The 27,820-nt window shown below is 40.1% G+C and overlaps 1 protein-coding gene across 1 annotated transcript in view; it reads right to left on the bottom strand.

The window, feature by feature from the left end:
• Window positions 1-27,820, bottom strand: part of dnah2 (dynein, axonemal, heavy chain 2) — a 521,611-nt gene that overhangs the window by 104,814 nt on the left and 388,977 nt on the right. The window contains exons 65-68 of the mRNA XM_039749646.1: window positions 20,880-20,996; window positions 16,870-17,034; window positions 11,129-11,254; window positions 6,780-6,928 (exon numbers count right to left, since the gene is read on the bottom strand). Coding sequence (XP_039605580.1) covers window positions 6,780-6,928; window positions 11,129-11,254; window positions 16,870-17,034; window positions 20,880-20,996 — 557 coding nt within the window. The remainder of the gene's footprint in view (window positions 1-6,779; window positions 6,929-11,128; window positions 11,255-16,869; window positions 17,035-20,879; window positions 20,997-27,820) is intronic.

Genomic DNA, 27,820 nt, shown 5'->3' with positions numbered 1-27,820 from the left:
TGTTTGTGGTGTTTAGTCACTTAAAAGTGTAAACAAGTGAGCTCAGAGTGGAGATTCACATAAAAGCAGCTCACTGGTGCGGTTTAGCTTTTTGAAGGAGCTTCACATTAAGGTGTGAGTGGCAGCGTGCATTTACAGATACACAGCATATGAAACTAGGACTTGCCAAAGTAGGTCATGATTAACTTTAGGGTATTTATTTATTTTTATACTGTCATTTCCTTTCACAATGCACACATTTTAATGAATTTAAATAATTCCATCTGATGTCTGATCAGCTGAAGGTGGCATTGCTGCTGCCCTTCAACCAGATACAATATTCCTGCATCACTTAGGAGTTTGTTGACATGAGAAGTGGGATGATTCTGCACATATGTCATAACAAATTAGCGTATTTGAGAACCTTTGAGAACATCTTGACATTATCTGTCAACAAGACAGACGATGACATTTTTCAGTAAGCATGGTGCTTATATCTGCAGCAGTTACAAGGCAAAGAATAGAGGAAAAAACACCCACTTTGGTTTAAGGATAAGTTTGATAGTTCTCAAGTCAAAAGTTACTTCTTACATATTAATTCACCATATGAAACTGCATTCTAAAGTGAAGTATATTTTTATATTTTAAAACAACAATTTTGCGCTTGTGTTTTATAATGGAGCTAATGGCCACTGGCATGACAATGTAAAAAATCACCCTTAAAACTTACCAAATATGTGGATTCAGTTTGAGAAAATGTGACTGCAGTGTTTCTGAACTGTGCTTAGGACAACTCACAATAATACTTTTTATTTCAGAGGTATTTTCTTGAGGTTAACATACATTTCTTGTCTGTCTGCAGCAAGTACCATGGATGGAGTTGTGACAGCTCCCCTCTGGCACCCAAACCTTCACCAGGCTCTGCTTATTACCTTACTTTTGCTTCAGCGGGTTATGTTCTGCCATGGCTTGTAACAACAGACAGTGTGCGCACAAATCAGAATATTATTTTATTCTAAACTGTGATAATTTTTTGCCTGTTAAATTCTGTGTTGTTATTTTATGAAACTTACGGAGAAAGATCTACACCAAGTGGCAGAATGGTGATGAACACAACATATAAGAGTTACACATTGTGACAGAGCTGTAGCCCTTTCCCGGTCAGGAGGCCAATATGCGGGAAGGAACGGAGAAGGAGATGTGTAAAGAAACTGTCTCCCCCGGGGCGCTAGACAGCAGCCCCCCTGGGTTGCTGTGCCTCCATGGATTCTCACAGGGCATGCTGGGAGCTGGAGTCCGCTGCAGCCCTGTTGGGTTCTGTGGGGGCCGTTAGGGGGAACTGCAGAGCCCTACTTGGGGTTTCCACCACACCTAGGAGTATTCCAGATAATGCTGATGAGCCACCTGAGGTGCTCCCAGGTGCAGCATAAAGGGGGTCGCCTCACTTCACTCGGAGAGCCAGAATTGGGAGGAATGGAGGCAGAAAGGAGAGGAAACAGAAAGAGAAGAGAAACGGAGAAGTGCTGGGTGCTTATTTCTTTTGCTTAGTGCTTTGTACCATGCTGTATAAGGTGGGGAACAAAAGAAAAGCGCTAGCCCACAGAAATAAAGCCTGTGTTCTGCTGGGACTTGTGCCTCTGTCTGTAGTGTTGGGTGTTTGGGGAGCTGTGCGCCCCCTGCTGTCCACAACATACATATACACATAACAATAAATCTAAACTGAACTGATTACACTGCATTGTATTTTTAATAATTGCCTTAGTTTTTTAAAAGGGAAATACTCAGGGAGAACATGCAACCTCTATGCAGACCTTGGTGCTGTGAGGCAGGAGTGACGGCTCTGTGGTGAAACATTTGTACTAAACTTTAACCCGATTAAAACTAAATGTGTGCCTACAACTCCTGTTCAGTTCTTGGCACTTGACTGTACTTAAGCACATGCATGCATTATTATTCCAACAGGCAAATCTTTGCAAAATAACGAAATAAGGTTCTGTATAGCAAAAGAATGTAAGTGACTGTGTGACATTTTTTAGTCATTTTTGTCTGGTCGTCTAGAGAAGAGAGGCAGCCACTCACACCCGGGCATCGACATTCAATGTCAGTAACGGTGTTTGGAGAGGACTTTCCGAGGTGAATCCACTGCCCTGAGGCTGAAAGGGAGGAAGATGAGTGGTGAAATCTAACATGCAGCTGGCGTCCTGTTAAAATGGCTACACTGTTTTGCTTTTTATCCTTCTTAAAATGACATGGATATGCCGTTTTAGAATATGTGTGCAATCTCATGAAGCAGATTGATACTCAATAACATTTTTGGATTACAAAAGTGGATGTATATGGTCTATTTATTATTTTGTTCCTGTTTGGACCCACAGCAACTAGTTATTTTTTTTTTAATTTGTAAAATATACTTCTCTTTAAAGGTGGCACATTAATATACCTGCGGTGGGCTGGCGCAATGCCCGGGGTTTGTTTCCTGCCTTGCGCCCTGTGTTGGCTGGGATTGGCTCCAGTAGACCCCCATGACCCTGCGTTTGGATATAGCGAGTTGGATAATGGATGGATATATTATATTAATATACAGTATACCATGATCACGAAGAAATAAAATTTGACTTGAAAAATACCAAAGTTATCTTTTAACTGAAAATAATCAAAACCAAAAAAAAAAAATCCTGCCTTAATTGCTTGTAACATAAACAAACTCTTTGTGCCTTACCAGATTGCACAGTAACGTGCCAGGGGTCCTTTTCCACAAGACTTAGCATGAGGGGCCACTTACATGAACAGTGCCATCGCCTATAAGAAGGCAGCCTAGTTGGCCCCAGAAATCTCCATCATATAATGATGATAATAAATAAAAAGACTGATCAGTTGAATGCAATATACATCTGTGAGTACTACAGGGTCACACAGGGGATGGGGGTCATTGTGCTGGAAACTATCCCAGCTAGCATAGGGTGCAAGGCAGGTACAAACCCTGGATAGGGTGCCAGTCCATCGCAGGGTGAACAAATGCACACCGGCTGCATTCTATGGGCATAATGGGCACTGGCCGGGGGCACCAGGAGCATAGCAGCCCACAATGTTTCTGATGCCTATGTACGTTTCTGTTCTGCTATCAAAACAGTGGCCCCAGTGCACTACTTTGCCCAGGGGCCTATGATGCTGGTAAGGCAGCCCTGCCAATATAGTATTTCTGGTCCACCACTTTGGACTGTGGAGGAAAACCAGAGTGCCCGGAGGAAGCCAATGGATACACACAGAGAACATGCAAACTACACACAGGGAGGACCTGGGACGTGAACCCTGGTTTCCTTGCTGAAAGGCATCAGCACTACCACTGCGCCACCATGCCACTCATACTGCAAAAGTGTATTAGGCACATTATGCTGTATATTATGTTAAATTACACATGGAAATTGACAATGGAAATTAAGCCATATGTAGTACAGGGTGGGGCATAAAGATCTCCCACATTTTGAGGGAGAACTGTGGGGGTGTAGTGTGGTTAGAAAAGTGGGGTAAGTCTCATTTGGTTGGTTAGGCTCTACCGTTTTCAGTACCTATCATGAGTTGGACTGGTGAACATCGGAGCTTTGTTGTTCAAGCGAATTATGAGAACAACCGTTCTGTGATAGCAATGCAGAAAGCGCTTGGTGGAAATGCATCTGTACCAGATTGGAAAACGATTTCGCTATGGATTTCTAACCTTCGGGCAACTGGGTTGACACTGAAAAGAAAATCACCTGGCAGACCTAGGACCGTTAGAACACCCGAAAATGTGGAAGCAGTAAGAGCATCCATTCAGCAATTGCCGAGGCGTTCCACTTGGAATCCACAGTGGCATCCACAGTGTGGAAATTCTTAAACAGGTTCCTGCTGCAGCTGCTGTTCTGAGTAGTGATGAGGACCACTGCCATATCAGTGGAGCTGTAAACAAGCAAAAGTTTTGCTACTGGGCTGAACAGAATCCTCATGAACTCCACGAATGACCGCTCCATCCGCCTTGTGTAACTGTTTGGTGTGCAGTTGCCCACTTTGGTGTGATTGGCCCATACTTTTTTGAGGAAGGTGGTGCAACAGTAACTGTGACCTCCAACTGGTACGATGAAATGTTGGACATCTTTCTGTGCTCCAAACTGGACGATGTGAATACAGAACATTTGTGGTTTCAACTGGACAGCTCACATAGCACAAAGTTCGCTTGGACTGTTGCGGGAAATATTCCTTGGGCATTTGATCAGTTTAAGGGGAGATGTGTGATGGCTGGCAGGTGACCAGATTTACACCCATGTGACTTTTTTCTTTGGTGATACCTAAACTCAAAGGTTTTTAAACAATGTCATCTCTTGAGGATTTGCTGGAAAGGATCAGACAGGAAATCAACGCCATTCTGCCTGAGATAACCCGGAGAGTGAAGGAGAACTTCCGGGAACGTCTTCAACAATGTATTGCCAATGACGACTGCCATTTGTCTGATATGATTTTTAAAACCCATTAAAAACAATACTGTTTTTTATGTACTTTTCAGAAATATATAAAAAAAAAATTTCAGATAGCTTTGTTCATTTTTTATACCCCTTTAAATTGTGGGAGGTCTTTATGCCCCACCCTTTATTAGATACAAAGGAAGGGGAAAACCTGAGTTACACTGTAAAAGAGAAAATGTTGCAGGCTATTACGCAAAAACATACATTTGTAATTCTGAGCTCTGGGACACTAGGACTGACTCCTGGGCTGGTAACCCCTGCGTGGAGTCTGCACATTCTGCCCCAAAAACGAATGGGTCAGGCTAACTGGTAATGATGAGTGTGTGAATGAGTAGCCCCTGCTGACAAACTGGCACCCCGTTCAGGGCTGGATCCTGCCTTGTGCCAGTGCTGTCAGGATGGACTCCTGCTTCTTGCTGTTCTGAATTGGGTTAGCAGGCAGTGAATATGCAAGAAGCTTAAATCGACATCTTTAAAAGTGAATGGAAGCTCTTGTTATGTTTACAATTCAGATGATGGCTTTTATTATCTCAAGTGGCTTTGAAACTATGGGCAAAGATGTAATTCTAACAAATTGAGAAGGAAGTCTTTAATTCAGCGCACTATCCTCTTTATGTAATTTTTACTTCAGTGTGAGTAAAGTCATTGGTTTTGCATGTTTCTCACTACAGATCTAAACACAGAGTTTTGCTTGACAAATTCAGTGTTACAATACAGGAAACTTCGATTGTGATGATGAGCTTTACAGAGAAGACCATTAACACACTGTAACATGTGGTAATGTGCGATGTAGCTATGAAACCTGCCTTGAAATGTTTCATTCCTGCTGTTTCCGTTAATGCCTACATATTTTATTCTGACTTCAGGATAAGGACTGGCTCGAGGGGATGAGCTCTGCTCTCCCACTTGCCAAGATGCCGCTACTTGGCACATGACTGGACTATGGTTGAGCGCTGGGCCATTCCCACAAATCACTCTAGCTGTGATTTAAAAATTAAGTACATTAATACTTCTTAAATATGCGGCTTTATGTAGAATTTCTAGACTGCCAAAAAATTCTAGACCAGAGCTCCTTCAAATACCATCCAAAAAGCACAGGACTTAGAAAAATGGCTGCACAAAAGGCAAAGTGTAGCCTACAGAAAAGGCACAGGAGGCATCAAATTTGCATTAAATTAGAAGTTACAGCCCCCTGATTGCTTGATACTGACATACTTTCATAACTTAGAGTTCAAACTACATATTATTTTATGCTAATTATGATCATTTAAAAAGTCTCAAAAAATAAGGAAAAAGGTCCTTCAAAATACTCCAAAAACAGCAAGCCCACCTCCTTGTGATGTAGAGGTCGAGAATACTAGAAGATGCAGGTCAAAAGGATGAGGAACTCTTGATGCCCCCAAGTAGGGTGTTGTACCGTGTTAGCCATTATGGATGCAAAGACACGTCAAGCAAAATGACACCTTTTATTGGCTAACTAAAACGATCACAATATACAAGCTCTGTAGGAGACTCAGGCCCCTTCTTCAGGCAACTTCTAATCAGGAAACTTGGGTTAAAACCAGAAACCAACCATAGAAAGCTACACCCCAGTAGGACACAGGAAGCCCAGGACACAAGGTCTACCCAGTGAGGTCAGTGTGGTCAATGGATAGCTCAGTCACTTCTGATCACATACACTGAAGAAGGCCTTTAAAGAAGACAGCCAGAACTCCATCTTCCAGCCTTTGAGAGAGTCAAAGAAGAAATTTATATAAAAAGGCTGCTAGGACTCTCAGTGAGACAAACATCTCCTTACAAAGATTGTACTGAAATGAATAACCCCTTTAAGAAAAATTTACTGTAGTCCTTCGTATATAATGAGCTAGTAGGGCCACCTCGGTCACCAGAGCACACTGTGGCAGTCATGCAGTCAAAATTAGTGAAATGCACCTTGGTTTCCCGCCTGGGCCAAGATCAATAATGTAATCTTTCTTGTCAGGTAAAAAAGGGAAAAGCTTCAGGTGAAAGGGAAAAAGTTGGCTTGTACATTAGTAAACCTGGAGAAGGTGACTGATAGGGTGCCATTAGAAGTGATGAGGTGGACATTGAGAATGGCAGAAGGTAACACTTTGAGCAATGAACCTCCCAAAAGGGAACCTGAAACATATCTGATACCACAGTCTGCAATATGGCATTGATCTAAAAGATATTTGGCCAGTGAGAGACGAATCCACATACAGTAACTACCTACTGAACCTGGCAGAGATGAGCCTCCACTCAGGAATGTGACAAAACAGCTCATTTAGAAGAGGTTGATCACACTACCTGTTGCCCCGAGTAACAATGACCCCATTCTCAGTGGAGAAGGCATCAGATGGCAATCCTTGGATGTTCCATTCTCGGACCACTGTTGGCTTGGACAGGAAGTTGGCAAAGTTAAAGTTTGGTGAGGTGGGCACAGTGAGTGCTCGGATCTGAATGAAAGACAAGAACATTCATTACAGTTAGGGTGACAGAGACTTAGAAGAACAAACCAGAAAATAAGTTAGGAGTTTCTCTTTACCTTACATACATGTAAAAAAAAGTTAAGCACACAATCTTTCAGTTCTCTGGTTTAACCTATCAGAATAAAAATAAGAACCATCCAGTTCACACCAAGTCCCAAAAACGACAAACACATAACAGATTTGACTTTGTCACTCTTTACGCAACAAAAAAAATCAGCCAGCATGAACAAAAATGTGGCATGAAGAACAACAGTTAGAAGGGATAACTTGAAGTAATTAGTTAGAGATTACTAGTCCCTTAGATTATGGAGCAGAAATTGTGGTCCACTCCTCTTTACAGCACTGCTTCAGTTCAAGATACTGAGGACACTTCTTTATGCAAATCTCTCTTAAGGTCCCATCACAACATATCAATATGGCTGATGTCTTTACATTAATTTGGCCATTACAAAACCTTGATTGTGTTTCTTTTATTTGACGGATATTCAGCTTTAGATTGCCGGTGTACTCATTATCCTGCGACATGTCCAATGTGCAGTGTAGCTTTAGTGACAAGACAGACATTTTCTCTCTGGAATGTCGAGATATAAAGAGGAAACGCCAACACTGTGTGCAAAGCAACCTTAAATTGTTTCCCCCGAAGTAATATGCTTGACGGCTGGAGTGAGGGTCTTTTTGGTGTTTTGTGTGTATTATGACCAAACAACTCCTTCATCTCGGCTGTCCAGATGACATTGCTCACTAAGTCTTACGGTTTGTTCGGCTATGGAGTGAAGTGACTTCAATGAGAGTTCCTGTATACACAGTCAGCATTTCTAAGTCATGTATGGTAACGTTTCCTAAAATGACTGAACCTTATAGATCTCTTGGTGTAGTTGTTCAATTCTTTGTAATTACTCAGAGCATCACAATGTAAGACACATAAAGTGTAGGAAATGGAGCTGTACATGTGGGTTTATATATGTGTATATATATTGCATATATAGTATTTTAATGATCTAACCACTTTTCCTATTATTGTCTGAGAGTACTTGTACTCATTTTGGACACTATAAAAGAAATTTCAGTCACTTATGGAGGAGACCCCTTAATTTGGTCATGGTAGGCCATTGTAGAAAGGCTGAAGAGATTTTAAAATCCAGCTCAGGAAAGAAAGGAAAAGAATAGGAGAGCGACTGAGCAGCCACCCCAAGAGATTTAATAATAATAATACCTTTTATTTATATAGTGCCTTTCCCATGCTCAAGGCACTTACAGAACATAAGAAAGAAGGGCAGGGTATACGGTATATAGCATTGTACAAACCAAATAAATAAATAAGGAAGATTAAAGACAGTAAATTCAGAGAAAAGCCTAACAGACAACAGAACTGATCGTCTAGCACACACACATACAGGTTACATGAGCATCTTGACAGAGAGGTAAACAGAGAAGGGTAATAAAGTCAAGTAGAGCTAAAAGCCTTCCTGAACAGATGAGTTTTGAGTTGTTTTTTTTAAAACAATTCACAGAGTTAACTGATCTGATCAATTTCGGTAGGTCATTCCAGAGTCTGGGCGCTATACAGCTGAAGGCCCTGTCACCCATGGAGTGAAGATTACTGTGGGGCACAACAAGATTGCCAGAATCAGAGGACCTTAGTGGGTGGGCAGGCACATTGTGATGGAAAAGGTCACTGATGTAGTTTGGCGCGAGGTTATTTAAGGCTTTGTAGGTTATTTGTAGGATTTTATATTCGATTCTGTAAGACACAGGGAGCCACTGAAGACGGAGCAGGATGGGTGTTATGTGCTCGCTGCTGCTGGTTCGAGTAAGGACTCTTGCAGCTGAGTTTTAAATAAGTTGGAGCTGTGATATAAGATTAGAAGGTGCCACCTGCCAGCAGCAAGTTACAATAATCGATGCAGGATGTGATAAAAGCATGGACAAGTTTCTCAGCGTTAGAAAGAAGGCGAACAGATAGTTAAGGTGAAAGTAATACATGCACCGTGTTAGCCATTATGAATTAGAGAAAAGCCAAGCAAAATGACACCTTTTAGGTGAAAGCAAGCTTTCGAGGCAAAGTTTCTTAATGTGGTTTATGTGGGCGGAATAAGAGAGGGAGGAATCAAAAATGACACTAAGATTTAATGGCCACAACTGGGACCTGCTGAAAGGAAAGGAAAAGTGGAAGGCAAGAGAAAAATTCCAGAACAATAAAAGACAAAGAAGGTCGTAATTGGAAGACACATTCTGACATCTGACTGGTGGGGGAGAGCTTTGAGGGGCGCTGTGCACCATGGAGGAGAGCTCTATCCCTTCTATTTGAATGTCCATGAAGAACATTCATAAGAAGAACTTTTTATGTTGAAAGAGTTTGATTTGGGAATGTGGGCCGGCTGGAATTCACAAGATTCAGAATGTTTTGGGACTGGACAAGTTATAAATGAACTTAAAGACTATCTTGTGTATTGAGAGAGATTTTGCCTTGTATGTTATAAATGTGGTGTATGTTTGTAGGTAGGTTTGTCAATATGGTCGATATAATTGACCGGGCGTAACCTTATGAGTGGTGTGTTTAATAAGGGAAAACTGGGACCAAGTACAGGGAAGGGCTTTTGAAATAATAACTGCTTTGACTGTGTATATAATTAGGTCACTGAAGTGAGTCATGACAAGTAAAGACAGGAAAAAAGTGGTTACAACTTGATCTGATCTTTAAATGAATTTCTGTTAGGATGCCCACTCCAGGAAAGACTGGCTACAGTCCTGAATATTCTCCATTTTTAAATGATCTCCCCTCACAGTAGACTTAACATTGCATAACTCTTTGCTTACAAATGAGCAGGAATAACTTCTTCTCTGTGATCACTGTAAATGTTTTTTGTACTTGGCACAATGTTACCACAACCCTGAATGTGCCAGAAGGAACTGCCACAGCTTCTGCTTCTATACTGAGGTGGTCGTCAGTTAATGAAGTGCCACCTGACTTTTGTTACACTCACTTCACTCGCCAACCCCCGGGAGGGCACTACGTGCTAGCCACTTCACGGCTCTGCCGCTCGCGAAAGGGTAAGTGAATATACAATTTAACCTGATTGCTATTTTCATGGGAATTGTTACATATGCATTTTGAATACAACTAATCTTGTCCTATTGCAAAGCCCATCACTTATACATAAATTACACAATAACATGACGATATATCCTTCTTTCAACAGTAATTCGGCCGGTGGAAGACCGAATGGTGTTAATGGTTGTAGATATTCAATGGGATATTGTAAGTTGATGTTTTCATCTTCCGCACAATCATCATCAACTGTTTCAGCATAGTCTATTGATACACATTTAACCAATTTGCCTTGTAACCGATTGACAATTTTCGCTTTAATTTGTTTGACTTCATCGTTTCTCTGTGCTAGGATTGCCCGTTTACTCATTTCTTCTGTTGGTAACCCTTCAGGATGAAATTCTTCAATAAGATTTGGACATAACAAGTCTTTTATTGGGAACTTAAAGTGAGGAAAGCGTAAAAATGTATAAGAGCTGAGAGCGCAGGAACTGTGACTGAAAAAAGTGTTCACACGAATGAGAGGTAAGAGGACCGTGGGCGTAGGCCATTAACCAGAAATGGTTGAGAGGTGGGCAGGACTTGAAAAAAATCTCTTGGCAGTAGTCTCGTCTCACGGGACTTGAAAAAATTTCTTAGCAATAGTCTTGTCTCATCTCAAGATTTTCTTTATAATTGAGAGATATTTACCTTTTCACACAGGCATTCTGCATGTTTTGCTTATGTTATGCTGAATGAAAAATGGCAAATTAAATAGATTACCAACTAAATTTAGATTGATCTAATTTTAGGACTTGGTGAGGACAACAGGACTATTAGTGATGGCCAGGTATTTAAAACCATGGAATGGAAAGAGAGTGTACTTCCTTGGCACAAGACTGTATTGCTATGAAGCATATATAAAAAGACACTTGAATGCAAATCAAATTAATGTAATTTCCCAAAAACTGTAAATTAGATTTTAAAAAATGAATAACATTGTTTCTGCAGTGCTGTGTGAATTTCTGAAGCTACACATAATACTCATCTGGGTCTTCACAACTCTGAAATGCTGCAGTGTTACATTTTGTACCTGAACGACTATTAGGCTAAAGAGAAATCTGACCTGTTCCACTCACCTGTTTCATCCAAATGTTAACAACTATCTCTTCTCTATAATTGGACAGGAAAGGCCCCATGTAGGAGAGGAAGGCGGCTGCCATTAAACAGTCTCCAACCAAGTACCCCATGCTTTCTTCCAAATCCTAAAAACAAAATTTATAAAACATTCATGTTACCAGCAGGGAAGCTTAACATATTCACAATATCATTATCATATATTATTAATTTTTAGGAACCTTTAAAACTTAATTGATTACACAAAATTCTCTTTCTATATATACTGTATATTACACATATTGCAAGATTACCACAATTCCAAATTAAGTAACTAGAGAAGAAAGTGAAGAGATAGATAATTGGATAGTGTGTGGTGTACTCTGCTTTTTGGAATGTCATTTTGGATTTAGTTCTACTAGAACTGTAAATGTGTACAGTGTCCTGTACAAAAATTGTTTGCACATTGAATCTCCCTATAAAAAAACACTTTGAAATGAATTAAGATTCCTTTGTTGTAAAAATGGTGGCATAGTGGCGCAGTGATTAGGGTTGCTGCCTCATAGTTCTAGTGTTTTGGGTCTGAATGTCATCTGTGCTAGTTTTCCATCAGGTGCTCATTCTGGTGTTTCTCCCACATCTTAAAGACTTGCACATTAAACTTGTGATGGTACCCAGTGTCACACACGTAAGCTTAGGAGGCAATCAATAGGCCCAGAGGTGAGTGAATGGTTACAAGATGGGGGTTTGTATGATGGTGTTAATGCCTCTCTTTCTGACCCTGCAGAACTAAAAAAAGAGAAATAATCGCATACCAAAAACAATAAACTACACAGACTACGGCTCATCATACACTTCCGTTTGAACTCCTTTATGGAAGACAACCTCGGGGTTTATTAGATATGTTAAAAGAGGGATTGGAAGAGGAGGTCCTCTCATCTTCTAATATAATGGAATATATCATGCAATTATGCGATAGATTAAGTAAAATTCGGCCTGTGCTAAAAGACCATATGGAAAAGGCTCAAGCAGCGCAGGCACGCTATTATAATCGTAACACCACCCTCAGGGAATTCTGCCCTGGAGACTGTGTAATGGTGCTTGTTCCTACCTCGCATTCTAAATTGTTGCCTCATTGGCAAGGACCTTATGAAATTAAGGAACGAAAAGGGCTGGTCGATTATTTAGTTAAACAACCGAATCGTCGACCATGCGAGCGGAGGTATCATATAAATTTGCTGAAACCGTTGAAGGATTGGGAAAGCGAGTCCCCCTCCGGTCAGCCCTGCTCTCTTGTTGTGGAATATTTACCCCTTAATTTTGGCTCTACCTTATCTGATAAACAGAAACTGGAGTTGGGATCAACTGTCCAGTCTATTACTGGGGTAGTAGCAAGCGAGTTTCCGGGGCACACTATGCTGATTGAGCATGACATTGTCACCGAACCCGGGATGGTTGTTAGGGAACAACCATACAGACTTCTGGAGGCAAATAAAGCTGAAGTAGAATTGGAAGTGAGACGTATGCTAGAAATGGGCATTATTGAAGAGAGCTATAGGTTATGGTCCCGTCCTATCATCTTAATTCCTAAGCCAGATCGGTCATGGAGGTTCTGTAATGACTTCCGTCGACTCAATCAGGTTTCTAAATTTGACGCGTATCCCATGCCTTGAGTGGATGACCTCCTCGAGCAAATGGGTAATGCTAAATTTCTAACTACTCTTGACATGACAAAAGGGTATTGGCAAATTCCCTTAACGGATTCTGCTAAAGAAAAGACTGCTTTTAGTACCCCTAGTGGACACTGGCAGTACAGGGTCCTTCCATTTGGATTGCACGGGGCTCCAGCAACTTTTCAACGTCTGGTGGGCACACTGCTACGACCCCACAATTCCTATAGTACCGCCTACCTGGATGACATTGTCGTCTATTCTGGCACATGAGAGGAACATGTACTGCATGTGCGGGCTGTTCTTCTCACACTGGCTAAAGCAGGGCTTCATATTAAACCGAAGAAATGTTTCTTTGGCTTAAATGAGGCCAAATATTTAGGCTATCTGGTGGGTGGTGGATCGGTTCAGCCACAGTGTTCTAAAATTGATGCCATCATTAAATGGCCCCGTCTGATCACTAAGAGGCAGGTACAAGCTTTCTTAGGTTTGGCGAGTTATTATGGTTGTTTTGTTCCTCGTTTTTCCGAGAGAGCTGCGCCTCTTATTAACCTAACAAAGAAAAAGGCTCCTCTTAAGGTGGTATGGGATGAATGTACTGAGGCTACATTTCATTGCTTAAAGTTGGCCTTTACTTCAGCACCTGTTTTGAAATCTCCTAATTTTTTTTATCCTTTTATCCACCAGACCGATGCATCGGACACAGGACTCGGTGCCGTGTTGAGCCAATGCATAGACGGTGCTGAACACCCCGTTTTATACCTCAGCCGTAAATTGGTGGATAGGGAGACCGGATAGGGAGACCAGATATGCAGCAGTGGAACGGGAGGCCTTGGCGATAAAGTGGTCTGTGACACATCTCCGATACTACCTGCTGGGACGGGAATTCACTCTCGTGACAGATCATGCCGCTTTACAGTGGATGGCCCTGAATCGGGAGTCGAATCCTTGTGTCACCAGGTGGTTCTTGGATTTGCAACCTTACAGGTTCAAGGTCTCTTATCAGCAGGGTTCTCTTCAAGCCAATGCTGATGCTCTCTTCCGGACCTTCGATATCTCGGTTAAGGCCGCCTGACCTGATGGGTCTGGGCTGGAGGGGAGGGTCATGTCACACATGTGCGCTTAAGAGGCAATCAACAGGACCAGAGGTGAGTAAATGGTTACAAGATCGGGGGTTGTATGATGGTGTTAATGCCTCTCTTTCTGACCCTGCAGAACTAAATAATGAGAAATATTCGCATACCAGAAACAATAAACTCCACAGACTACGGTTCATCATATATTTCACCACTCATAACAACACTTCTGGCTCCAGTTGATGATGTCACGTCCGGTCCCGCCATGATGGCGCCACTTCCGGCTCTTGTTGATGATGTAATTTCCTGTTATCATCACTTCCTGTAGCCATTTTGAATACATTTTGTATAAAAGCCGACAGAAGCAACAACAGTTTGTCGATGAGTGCAACTTCTACTCTACAGAATTATCTGTCTTTCTCTATCTAGATCTGTCCGTGAGGTGCCACTGATCACAGTGCTCAAACCTTGTTTGAAAATCCACCTCTCTTTTCATGAATTTTGGATTTGCTATTTGTCAGTTTAACCAACAGTAAATCTTTTGTTCCTACGGTATTGGCACTGACATTATTAGGCTGTCTATATTTTCTTACTGTCAGTTGATTCATATTGACAATCAGTTCATTGTTTTATATTCTGAATTGACAGCTAGATACAAAGAGAATAAACATTCATAAACTCGGCACAGTTAGAAGAGAAATATAAAAGATAATCAAATCTATAGATGTGATACTGTGTGCAACATTTACAGAGTTCATGTAAGCAGAGAATACTAATAACAGTGTAGGCACTGAAAGAAATGAATGAAGTAATCCTTGAAGGTACCTGAAGATGGAATTTACCTTAAGTAGATAAACTTAGAATAGACCAGAGAGTTTTTTGTTTGTTTTATAAATTACTTTAAGAAAAATTAATTACAAATAAGTTAAACATTCAATGCTATATATTTTTCAATTATAATCCAACACCCCCCACCTACACATCTAGAGAACAGAAGATTTAATATGAAGTACCTGCTGAAGGATACTGAGTCATACTGAGTTAGTAGAGGAGCGCTATACTTAGTTAAATAAGGACATCACCAATAAATGTCTGACAAATTCTAAACAGGGTTTGGCCAGTTCCTGGTAAAGTTAAATATTATTCTTCAAAAATTTGAGTAGGACCCCCTTCTTTCACTGAGTGATGGTAAGTGGGATAGGATTCTTCCAGTAGAGTAAGATAAGGTGGCACGCCAGCAGTGTACTGTACAGTAGTTAAGTTATGACCATTAAGCAGTGATGTCCCATCAAGAGTTACCCCAAACCACATTTTGATAAATATTCAAATATTTGCCCCCCATAATGTTTAAACTAGGACCATTTCTAAAACACGCATCTCAGAGAGCAGGTGACCCAGTAAATTTTGGTGTAGAAATTAAATAATATAAATGAAAAACAACAACATCTGTCCACCAGCTAGTTGTAGAACCACAGCCAGATTTTAGGAAAGGAGTCAGAGACAAGGCAGACGCAGTTAGAGTCCTGGAGACCACCGCCAACAAGCCACCTCCCCCCATTGGCCATTCTACAGCGGAGACAGTGCTGGACTGACTACCATGTGAGTCCAGTGCTCCTTTAGTGTGCACAGAAGGAAATGTCTGGACATAATAGAAGTTTACTGATATTGGGTGTGGAGGAAAGAAATAAAAGGTCAGTTTTTCTCTCTAAGAATTGTGGACTTGCATTAAAGCTTTGGGTTTGTGTCTTGATATACAACACACACGGCTCTTGGTCAGGAAAGGAGACATACGGCCTAATAATACAAAATAAAACCATTATTTAGGAAAAAAGCAAAGTGATTTCATGTGTAACTTCAATCTGTTTGGACAGTACTTGATTTTCAGCTTTGCGCCAGGACCTGCTTTATCCTGCCTATTGTATCCTTAGTGATCTATTTTATATTGTTGATTTGTTTTGAAAACAGTTCTTGGCAATTCAGAATGTCCAAACTGTATTACAATGTTACTAACAGTTAATTTAAATACACTTTTGCAGTTTGCATTCCCTTCTTACCCACCCATAAACAGATGCTTAAAAAGGATTTCTTTTTATTATGAATCATTAGACACTTTCAGATCTCATGAGTGATCATTCCATCAGTTTTTGGCAGAAACTTATTTTAGTTTGTTAGTGTCAATGACTAAAATGAGTGAAAATAGCTGAACTCACCGATTACATTTCTTTTGGCTTATTTTGTCTGCTCTTCTTACTCATATGTACTGAGCTTTTCTAACCGTATTACTTGTCATTATGACATGATTAGTTGTTGAAGTATACATTTTTGTAAGCATTTGTCTGCAGTTTAGTGTATCTACTTCTCAGCTAGACTATCATATTAAAGGAGAGCCTCCTAAAGTGCAAATACAGGTTATAAATTGCCCAGGGCAAGTGTGTTTGTGTGTGTGAATGTGATCACCCTGCAGTGGACTGGCACTCTGTCCAGGGTGTGTTCCTGTGTTGTGCTCAGTGCTTGCTGGGATAGGCTACAGCTCCCAGTGACCCGGCAGTGGATAAAACATTTTTAAGATAGATGCTTTTAAGTTGACTCCTAAATATAGGCAAACAAAACAAAATCATTAAATTAGAAAGTGATAGATAGATAGATAGATAGATAGATAGGACACTATAACAATATAGATAGATAGATAGATAGATAGATAGATAGATAGATAGATAGATAGATAGATAGATAGATAGATAGATAGATAGATAGATAGATAGATAGGCTATCTATCTATCATATAGTGCCTTTCATATCTATCTATCTATAATATAGTGCCTTTCATGTATATCCCTGTCTATCTATCGATCTATGATATAATGCCTTTCATGTCTGTCTGTCAATCTATCTATCCATGATATAGTGCCTTTCATGTATATCTATCTATCTATCCATCTATCTATCTATCTATCTATCTATCTATCTATCTATCTATCTATCTATCTATCACAAGTACTTCAGATCACCCTCGTTTACCTTGACAGTACTCTCCCAACGTATCTTCTCGCCTGCCAGCCCAGTGACTAGTTTATCAGCCCGATCTAGCTTGATCTCCATTTCTTCCGACTTTTTGCGAAGCTCTTCCTTTTGGGTGGATTTCTCTTCATATTGCTTCTTAAGCAGTTCCAGTTTTTCTCCAACCTGAAAGACAGAGCCACGGTAAACAGACTTGCAGTAAAACCTCAGTTGCTGCTATAGAAATGCAACAGTCCTCAGAGTTTTATTAAACTTATAAACATGGAATACATTTGAACCTATTTAAGTTGCTACTTTTTAAAAAAGCTTTACACTGTAGAAAACGGATGGGTGGAGGTGGTCTTAAGTAATGGACAAATGACTAAAGACAGTAGAATTATTTTCAGAAGTCTCTAGCTTTGCTGAGTAGCGGATAATCCGTAAACCAAAAGCTATTGAAAGGCTAAAGTTCTTCACAGACAGCTCATTTCAATGAATGCTACTTATCGATGTAAAACATTATATTACTCATTTTCTAGTGTCATCTACACATGTGCTAGGCATGAAAGTTATCTGCCTTTACTCAAAGTTGGCCATGTTGCTTGATTTCACACTGGAAGATAATGCCAAAATCTTTCCAAACTGACTCACTTGATTGCAAGGCAGTAATTAAAAGAGTAGAATGTGGCCATTCAGCAGCACTGTCTGGTTTCTGATTCACCAACTGACAGTTTGAAGAGAAAGTTAAATCTTTCACTCTGTCTGTGTTGTTCTTTAAAGAGGAAACAAAATCTTGGAAGGTGTCAAAAGCTTGTATAAAAAGATGAAGTAGCCTTGGGTAACGTACAGCTGTACCATTGAATTCAGGGATTAGTAGCCATATGAACTGGAGTTGCAGAAGGCTGTAGTCTTGTGAATAGAAATCATTTTGTGTTTTGCGCTGTAAACAAGAAAAATAATTGTGTCTGTGCCAGCAGGTAGGTGGAATTTGCTGTTGCCTCCATTACGCTGCCACCTAATGTTGGGCTGGAGTTTTAGGTGCTTTGAATATTTGCACGATAATGTGGGCAACGCTCCAGACAGCAAATGCATGATGAAAGCGAGAACACCGTTAATCACACAAACAGAATTCAGCTAGACAACAGTTTTGAAAGTGACAGCCACTAGGTAACAGTTTTATATTCTTTTATGCAATGATATACACCAAAAGAAAAAATTTGAAAAAATACACTTATGCACATTAACAAATAGGAAAATTCAAAAGAACCAGAATTGTCACTTTGACAAAAATATTGGTATAGTGCCAGAAAGCTGGAACTCGATATTTCACAGGGGCTGGAAAATGCTCAGGAGATGATTGTGGAACATAATTAACATTGCCAGGATAAAAATCAAAAAGAGCGTTAACACTGTCTTCAAAACCAAAACTCTCACCTATGGACAATGTCAAGGGAGAACAGCTAGAAACCTAAAAAACCCATTTGAAATAAATCACACACCAGTAAACAAGTCGTTTCTAATGAATTCACAATCTCTGACGCCACATAGCATGTGTTACAAAGGTGATGTCATGAGGTGTGACATCTGGAAACCAAGACTCAGCAACGATATTTAATGTTTTAGAACTGAATCACAAAATGGCGGCAGCCTCAAAAAAAAAAAAAAACAAATGATATGGGATGAGGATCAGTGCCTCCAAGTCTGAGGTCATGGATCTCTCTCGGAAAAGAGTGGATTTTTCTCTCCAGGTTATAGGAGACCAACTGGCCACAGAGGTAGATATCAAGTATCTCGGGATCTTGTTCATTAATGATGGAAAAAAGAAACGTGAGACTGAAAAGCGGATTGGCAACATAGCAGCTGCTCTGTGGGTGCTGTACCAGTCCGAGGTGGTGAAGCGGGAGATGATTATGAAACTCCAGGCTTACTGGTCATTCTACATCACTGTCCTCACCTGTGAGCTGTGGTGATGACTGAAAGAATGAAATTGTGAATTTAAGTGTTAGTAATAAAGGTTTCTTCACAGAGTGGCAGGGCTGGCACTCCTTGACAGAGTGAGAAGCTCTGTGATTTGGGCGAGCCACCAAGTATAATGGCTGACCCTCCAGATCAAGAGGAGATAGTCGAGGAGCTCTGAGCATGTCTTAAAGATGCCTGCACTGGTAGGCACCCACTGGTGCTGCCCTGGGTACATCCCACGGGGTGTAGATCCTGCGGCAGACCCAGGACATGCTGGATGATCATATTTCCTGAGAATGCCTGGGAATTCCCCAGAAAAAGCTGGGATCAGTGGAGTCTGCTTGAGCTGATGCCTTCAGGACCACCACCAGGAAAAGTGGTTTCAGAAAATGAAATGAAATGAGATGACATGAGGCACTAACAAAGTCAGTCCAGTGAAAAGCTGTAATTCCAATTATAAAATATATATATATATATTAGAAATGAAATATGAATAAACACAGTTTTTACAAATAAAGGCAAAGAAATGGCTGCTTGTTTAAGAATTAGTAAATAGAGAATGACAGAAAGTAACTTGATGCAATGGGGAAGATACACCTTGTAATGGCCAGTAAACAAGTAAGACAGACTCTCCAGCAAAGAGTGTAATGTGTGGAGTCGTGGTGTGCTGACACGAGGCCACAAGGAGCCCTCTTGGTGTGAGCACATCAAATGATGCATGTGAACAAAGGAATGTGGAAATAGAGGGGGCCATAACTGGAATTTCTAGTTGGATGATGAGTCAGTGCAAAGGCCCATATGCGTTATCATTTGCATTTTTCTTTAATTTTTTTGTGTCGTTTCTGAGGTGTTTCCTGAAAATACTTGGCATATAGTTAGGGGTTTCTTAACCTATGGATTCTGAATTTGACATTTATTTGCATTCAGAAAATACTGTGAAAAAGTTGCGTTAGTTTACATTTACTTCCATGACGGCATTTGTTATAGCAGGTGCCTCTGTTTTAAGGAGAGGATGTCACTGAATTGCAAGGGAAAAGACGCAGAAGTGAGCAGCTGTGACATCACAGGATCATGAGTTTAAAGGTCATAAGGAACACTTTCTACACATTCAAGTATTTTGTGAAAGTTTTCTTGGTTCACAATTCTAGTGCCACAACTTTAGATTGTGATTTAAGGTTCCATCTTTGATTTTGACAATCGAGGCGTTACTGGTATGTTAAGAATCTTGCTTGTCTCTCATTTCATGTTTTATCTCCCGATCCTTCTCTAAAACCATTGTTGCCTTTCTCGTACAGCGCTGTACAATATGTGGCTTTCTATTGCTGAACGGATTCAGTTCAAAACTCTAGTCCTGACCTACAGTTCTCTGAATTGCTCCGCTCCTCAGTATTTCCAGTCTTTGGTCTCTCCATATCTCCTCTCAAGAAGTCTCTATTCTGCCTCTGAGTGTCTGCTGACTGTCTCTCCTCTTGACAAATGTGCCAAAACTGGACAATGCTTTTCCATTCTTGATCCAAAGCTGTGGGATGATCTCCCTTTGCTGTTCAAACTGCACCCATACATACAAATGTAGGCACCTTTTAAAAATGCAACTTTTCATTAAATGTGGTGGAACTGCTTAGTGTCTCTTCTACAGGATAGCTGCTGTTGTACTGACAAAGAGCTTAGGATGCTGATGTTTACCTTAGTCAGGGTGTTGGTATAATTATGGAGAAGTACAGCTCCCTCTTGCTCATTTCTTTACCTTGTTCTCTGTTGCTTTTGATGCTTTCAGCTTCCAATGTATAACAAAAATCCAATATACAGTATAACAAAGTACAGCATGCTTTGTAAGACACCTTGGATAAAGGCATCTTTTAAATAAAAGTAATCATAATGGATAGGGCATTCAGGGTGCAGATATTTTTCCATTTCACAGACATCAAAGGTGTATCTATTTTCAAATTAACATTAAAAAAATGTTGAGCTTTGTAGATTTTTGTACCACTTTAGATGGGATCAGGACTGGCATCACTGTCACAGACTTAAATAAAAGGAGTTCCAAAATGGACTCTAGAACAATCTTTGCTGACCTCTTTCAGTTTTGCTTGTGATTCAGCTAGAGCCGCCTGCTTCTCTGCCAGCTGTGACTTTGCTGACTCCAGCCTTAACTGTTTAGGCTCCACCACCCGGTAGATACGTCCATAGACCTGTAAAACAAAAAATGAGATGATATCACATTTACCAATGCTATGGATTATGTGAACAAAAGAGCTGCTTAACTCCAAGATTTAAGACACGTATAGCAAAAGAGATGGCCTTAGAACATACACTGGTACCATTAGAGGGGACTGGGCGGTCTCTTGGTCTGGAACCCCTACAGATTTTATTTTTTTTCTCCAGCTTTTGGAGTTTTTTTTTGTTTTTTCTGTCCACCCTGGCCATCGGACCTTACTCTTATTCTATGTTAATTAATGTTGACTTATGCTTATTTTTTATTGTGTCTTCTATTTTTCTATTCTTCATTTTGTAAAGCACTTTGAGCTACATTTTTTTGTATGAAAATGTGCTATATAAATAAATGTTGATTGATTGATTGATTGATTAGCGTTAAAAGTAATAATATGTTGAGATAAATAGGCGTAAATATCAAAGTATACACTGTGTGTGATGGCATGGAGGCACATAGTCCTGCATTTAATTCCCAGCCTGGTCTCTCTTTGTATGGAATTTGCACAATATGAACATGGGCTTTCTCCTGCTACCCCAGTTTTATTATACACCCCCAAAACACATACAACTGTTAACTCATCTGGTGCGAGTGAGTGTGTGACCTGTAATGGACTGGCACCATACTCAGGGCGGACTCCTTCCCTGCACTCAATTTTTACGATAGGCTTCAACATCTCTGAGATATGTTTCAAGGATGACTGCACCCAAAAACATTTTGATTAAATGTTACTTACCCCATGTGCTTTATAGTAATGGTCTAGAAAAATTTTTAGTCTCGCATTTTGATGCAGAATGAGAGAAAAACGTTTTTCATATAATGGAACCTAACTGTCACCACTGAGGGACAACAGCAAACAACATGAAAAATGTCCATGGGAAAAAAAGAAAAAATAATTCTTGTGTTGCTTAGTTCACATGTCTGTATCCAGTTGAATGCTCAAAATATTCAAAAAGTAGGTACATGCTTTAAATAAATTCAATAACAGTTAAAAAAATCCAAAAAGTATACATTTTTGCTAAAATATTAATTTGATAAAGTATTAGTAACATTTACTTCCAGAAAATGTAGTATTTCAAGACAGTTCAACACCTTCTCACAATTCTTGCTTATTATTTGATGACATGACTTTTGACCAATGAATGAGAGGGAGAGGCAGGGAGATGGTCATTTGCGTGTGTGCACATGTACCTTCTTTGTTCACGAGAGTGTTTTCTGGAAGTGGTTTCTTTAAAATATTTTAGTAGAAATACATATTTGGCACAATGTGAGCAAACGATTGGATGACTTTGCTGGTGGATTATATGACACGAGTAACGTGAGATTTTTTTCATGAACGTCACATTGAAGGTTACCAAGAACATAGCTGCTTTCAAAATTCTTAAATGAGAGAAGTGTGGAACAACCATGACTCTACCTAGAGCTGGCCACCATCACTGCAATACTCCATCAGTCTTGGTGTTATGAGAGTGGATAGACAGAAGCCTCTCTTCAGCAAAAGACACACGGAAGTCTGCTTGGAGCAAAAATGGCATCTAAATGATTCTCCGACTGTGAGAAACAAGGTTCTTTGCTCTCAAGAAACCAAGATTAGCGCCATGTCGGGAGGACACCAGGCACCACTCATCACTTGTGCTATATCATAAAAATGGTGATGCAAGGTGATGGCAGAATCATGCTGAGGGGTTGCTTTTCAGCTGAAGGGACTGGGATTCTAGACAGGGCTGAGGGAAAGCAAAATGGAGCAAAGTGCAGAGATATCCTAAATGAAGACCTTCTTCAGAGCACTCTGGATCTCACATTCCAACAGGACAATGACCCTAAGCACAAAGCAAAGACAACACCAGGGTAGCTTATGAACAATTTTGTGAATGTCCTTGAGTTGCCCAGCCAGAGTCTGGATTTGAACCCAATTGAGCGGCTCTGGAGTGACCTGAAAATAGCTGTTCACTGACCATCTCCATCCAACCTTACAGAGCATGAGAGGATCTGCAGAGAAGAATAGCAGAAAATCCCCAAATTCAGCTGTGTGAAGCTTGTCGTGTCCTATCCCAGAAGATTCCAGGCTGGAATTGCTGACAAAGGAGCTTCAACTAAGTGCTGAGTAAAGGGTCTGAATTCTTATGTTTAATGGGACATTTCAGTTTTTTTTTTAAATAAATTTACAAAACTTTTAAAAGTGTGTTTTTACTTTCTCGTATACGAAGTATAGGTAAAGTAATGGAATCGTCCAAAGATTCAATGTTGAGATTTTGATGAATCTCGACGTTTTAGACCTCTCTGTGTCTGTAAACATGATAACTTAAGTACGCTTTCCCTTAGGTCAACCAAATTTTGTATACAAGTATTAGTACAAAACATAGATTTATATCAACTTTTGGGCTATTTCCGCTAACCAGAAGTGGTACTTTACCTTTTATTCATTCAGCTGCATAGTGTGATTTATTCAACTTTACTTTTATAATAATTGTTCGATATATTATTAATTTGATTTGATTTGTTGCTGATGGTTCTTTAATGTATATAATATAAAAATATAATCATTGTCTTGCAGTTTGATCCTCAAATATCCATCCCCATATCTGAGAATACGAGAAAGTCTAGGGGAGACCACTTGAAATTTTTTCTTTTTCATTCTAAAGTATTAAGTGTTGTTTGATGAAGGGAGAAAAATTAATTGAAATGATTTTAGCACAAAGCTACAACATAGAAAAATGTGAGAAAAGTGTAGAGGTCTGAATACTTTTGGAATCCATTGCACCAGCAGTATATGTAGAGAAAGAAAGTAAGATACTCCCAAGTACTTGGGAATATGCTGTTTTATCAACGTGCAAATAACACTGAAAATCACTGATTCTCCTGTACATCTACACCCCACAGCACAAAATCTGAAAAGTTACTAAATGTTGGCAACTGACTGATTTTTACTGAAATGGTTTCAATCAAATGTACTCTATACTGGGGTTTAGCTCTCTGCCAGATTGTGTTATGTCTACTGTCTTTACTGTGAGCCAGTAATGATGAAACTCTGTCTCTTAGGGGCTAGACCAAATCATGTGAACAGTAAAGGACTTGAAATTTTAACACAACTTGATGTTCACATGTGGGATATATGGGTATAGACTAATAAAAATAATGAACTATATTCAATAATCAAGAATGACCCCTACTAAAATTATCTTGTCCAGGATGGCTTCAATGAAATTGGCTCTGCTGTTATTATTATTGTAATGTACTTCTCCTTTTAAATGCCATGATTATTAATGTCAGTTGGTTTAACAGATTCCATCTGGTTCTAAGCAGCATGGATTAATTTCTCTTAGTATTCTTCAACTCCTATTTCCACAGTCTTTGACCATTTTCAGCAGTGAATCGTGTAACACGTCATCTGCCATCTCCTTCACTAAGGTCTTCTTCAGGCCCACTCTTTGCTCTGTGCTCTCCACCTACAGTGCACATCTTCAGCCAGTGATTCCCCACCTTTCATCCCACATGTCCAAATCCCATATAATTCATCATCTCCACACTAATCCTTGTCTTCGTGTCTTTCAGTGAAATGCCACACACAGACGCAATTCACCTCTTAACTTAATGTAAATTTGCTTTATGCTCTACTTGTATCAACCATCAACTTTACACTACACTACATCTCATACAACCCTAATAATTATTATCTTTTGATGTCAGAGAATTCCTTCTATGCCAAATTGATATGCCCATCAATTCTGTATCCTCCATCATTGTTTGCATTCTCCTTCAGGACCAACATCTCCTTTGATACTTACTATATTTAAATTAAGCAAGGGTCACATTTGCTGCCTGATGACCCCTTCTTATGCTACTCCAACTTTGTGAACTAGCTAGTGTGTTGAACAGACCTCCTACCTACACTTTCAACATTCCCACGGCTTCTGTTTTCTGTCCTTTTGAAATGGACAGGACTGAGACTGTCTTCTATTGGACCCTGCTTCCTATCATAGTGCAGTCTGTTAAGGAAGTTTAATGAGAGAAAGCCTACACTTTATCCAATGTCTTCAAATCAGAAATCTAGAAAGGGTAACACAGTTTGCTAGTGATCACAGATACACACGGAATAGGCAGTGTAGACGTAGGGGGATTCCTTCCAGGAAGCAAAATGATAGCCATTATCATGCAAAAAGTTAAGCAGGCAAAGTTTACTTGAGTGGGCTCAAATTCTGAGGGAGAAGTGAAGACAACCCTAGATATGATCCTACACAACCCTGAGAAGTAAAGCAAAATGGCACCTTTTATTGGCTAATTGAACAAATTACAATATGCAAGCTTTTGAAGCAACTCAGGCCCCTTCATCAGGCAGGATGTAATCAAACACAGGACACTAGCTCTATGAAGCAACAGTGCCTGAGTTGCCTCGAAAGCTTGCATATTATAATCTTTTTAGTCAAACAATAAAAGGTGTCATTTTACTTGACTTCTCATTACATCCATAATGGCTAACACGGTACAACACCCTAGTACATAATACCCTGCTTCAAGAAGAAACGCAGTTTTATCAAGGACCACAACGGACACACACACACCCATCTGTTTTACCTTACTTCTGACGAGTGGTATGCTGGAATAAAAATGTGCACTCAGACAAAGAAGGCATCTTTGTTCAGATGGAAAGATTCTTGGTGCTCATCACAGGTTCAAATCCTGTGCTTTATCATATTCTGTGTGAAGAATCCTTGCCATGTTTGTGTGTTTTTCACAAATCCCAAAGACGTGAAGATTAGGTGCACTATGAAATCTATGCTGGCTCCATGTAGGTATGGGTGCAAGTGTGAGTATATGAGTGGACCCTCTGATGCCACGTCACCTAATTAGTCCATTGCTGCCAGGATAAGTCAAGTTTCTTGTGACTTTAAATCTAGATATGGTGTCATATCATCGCAGGGCCCATTCACCAAATGACAGCTAAGAATCATCAATTATTTTATCAAACACATCTTTGGGAAAGTGGAATTAAAATTGGAGCAGCACTGAAAAAACTTTATGCAGAAAAATGAGAATGTGCAAAGTTCATGTGGGCAATACCTGGGTGTGAGCCTAAGGACTCGTTTATACTTCACGCTCAGAAAGCGTACGCGCCAGCGTCATGGCTGCCACGCGTTTCCGGCGTTCATCTGATGTGTCCTCTGAGCAGGTCCTCAGAAATTAACGCAACACGTGCACGAGTTGCAGTACCAGCAAAAAGTAAGGAGGTGCAGTGTGATAAAAGTTGGAATGTGACTTCAGAGTCTCTGGTTACTATCTACATGTGACAGAAGGCCGCATTGCGGATCCTACGACATCGGTGTGTGCGCTTCGATGTTTGATGAATGGTTCGATGTGGTGAAGCAAAATGCCGACATACGAATACATTTGTGGTGCTTTTATATTCAAGCGTCGCATATTCCCGGCAGCGACAGCAAACAGCAATAGATCGCCACACAGAACACATTAAATGTATGATATTCCAAATCTCTGCATATTTAGAATCCTAAGATTTATACTTGATATCACTTTCATGATGAAATGCATTAAAGTATGTATGTTACATTTTGCAGATAAATAGGTAATTTCGTTTAAATAATGAATACTGTTAATAATTACACACATGCGGGTGACACGATGGCGAAGCGGTAGAACTGCTCTTTCGCAGGGAGTCACGACGCTGGTATTCTATACCTGGAGTTTACATGTTTTCCTGCTGGGTTTCCACAGTGTGCTCCAGTTTCCTTCCAAAGATATTCAGATTTGGTGACACTAAAATGACGCTAGTGTATGTGAGTGCTTGCATTCACCTTGCGATGAGCTGATGCCTCGTCCAGGGATTGTTTCTGGCTCATGCCCAATGCTAGCTGGAATGGGCACATCCCTGGATTGATGGATTTAATCATTAAACATCCTTTTCAGAGATATTGTGGTAAGGTGTCATCGGAATTTAATGGGTGTTCCAGGCAATTCACAACACAGCGAAGCCGAAGCTGTTTTCACCGTGATGATGTCTTGCACTGCCACCTGGTGGATTCCTCCAAATTTATGTAAAGTACGCACGCAAATATAAACAGTACAACGTTGCGTGAAGTATAACTCCGGCCTAAAACCCAGAATGCTGGATCCAACAGAAATGAACGTTATATGTACATTATAGAAATGTGCAGTTATATACCACCTTGCATAGGGTAAAGTGTAAAAAAATGGTCAGACCACCAATTATTGAATGAATCAGAAAACTGAGCAGTTCATAAGGAGCATGAAAGGATGTTGACATGTTGGATGTATGGAGTAATAAAGCTTGATAAGATCAGGAATGAGAGAATCAGATGTATAGTGACAGGTTTTGGAAATCTCAAAGAAAGATTGGTGGTAAGGGAGAAACGGGTATCACCGTTAGGAAGAATACAACAAATGAGAATGGAGGAGGCTGGTCAAATGTAGTGACCCAAGCTTTAGAAGAAGAAATCCAGATTCAACTAAACTAAAGAGGCATGGAAGTGGTTACCTTCACAACTGCCTACACTATTATTGGGCTCTCTTGGTAAAAAGATTGATGGATGGATTAAATAAACTAAATATTACAGAAGAGCCAGATGAACAGACAGATGGAGTCTTTGATTTACACTGAATTCACAGAAGCAGATAAGATGCAAATTTAGAATATGTTCAACAACGTGTACTGGGAAAGCAATGGAGGGGCTGAAAGACAGCAGGAAAAATATGTGATCATGGTGAACAGTCAACCAAGACGAGAAAAAAGAGTAAGCTGTATATACTTCATGAGACAGAATTGCATGAAGG

The sequence above is a fragment of the Polypterus senegalus genome, chromosome 3, assembly GCF_016835505.1.
Source record: "Polypterus senegalus isolate Bchr_013 chromosome 3, ASM1683550v1, whole genome shotgun sequence".
In the NCBI taxonomy this organism is placed as follows: Eukaryota; Metazoa; Chordata; class Cladistia; order Polypteriformes; family Polypteridae; genus Polypterus; species Polypterus senegalus.
The sequence above is the reverse complement of the archived record's forward strand: the minus strand, read 5'-3'. Positions and strand labels throughout refer to the sequence as shown.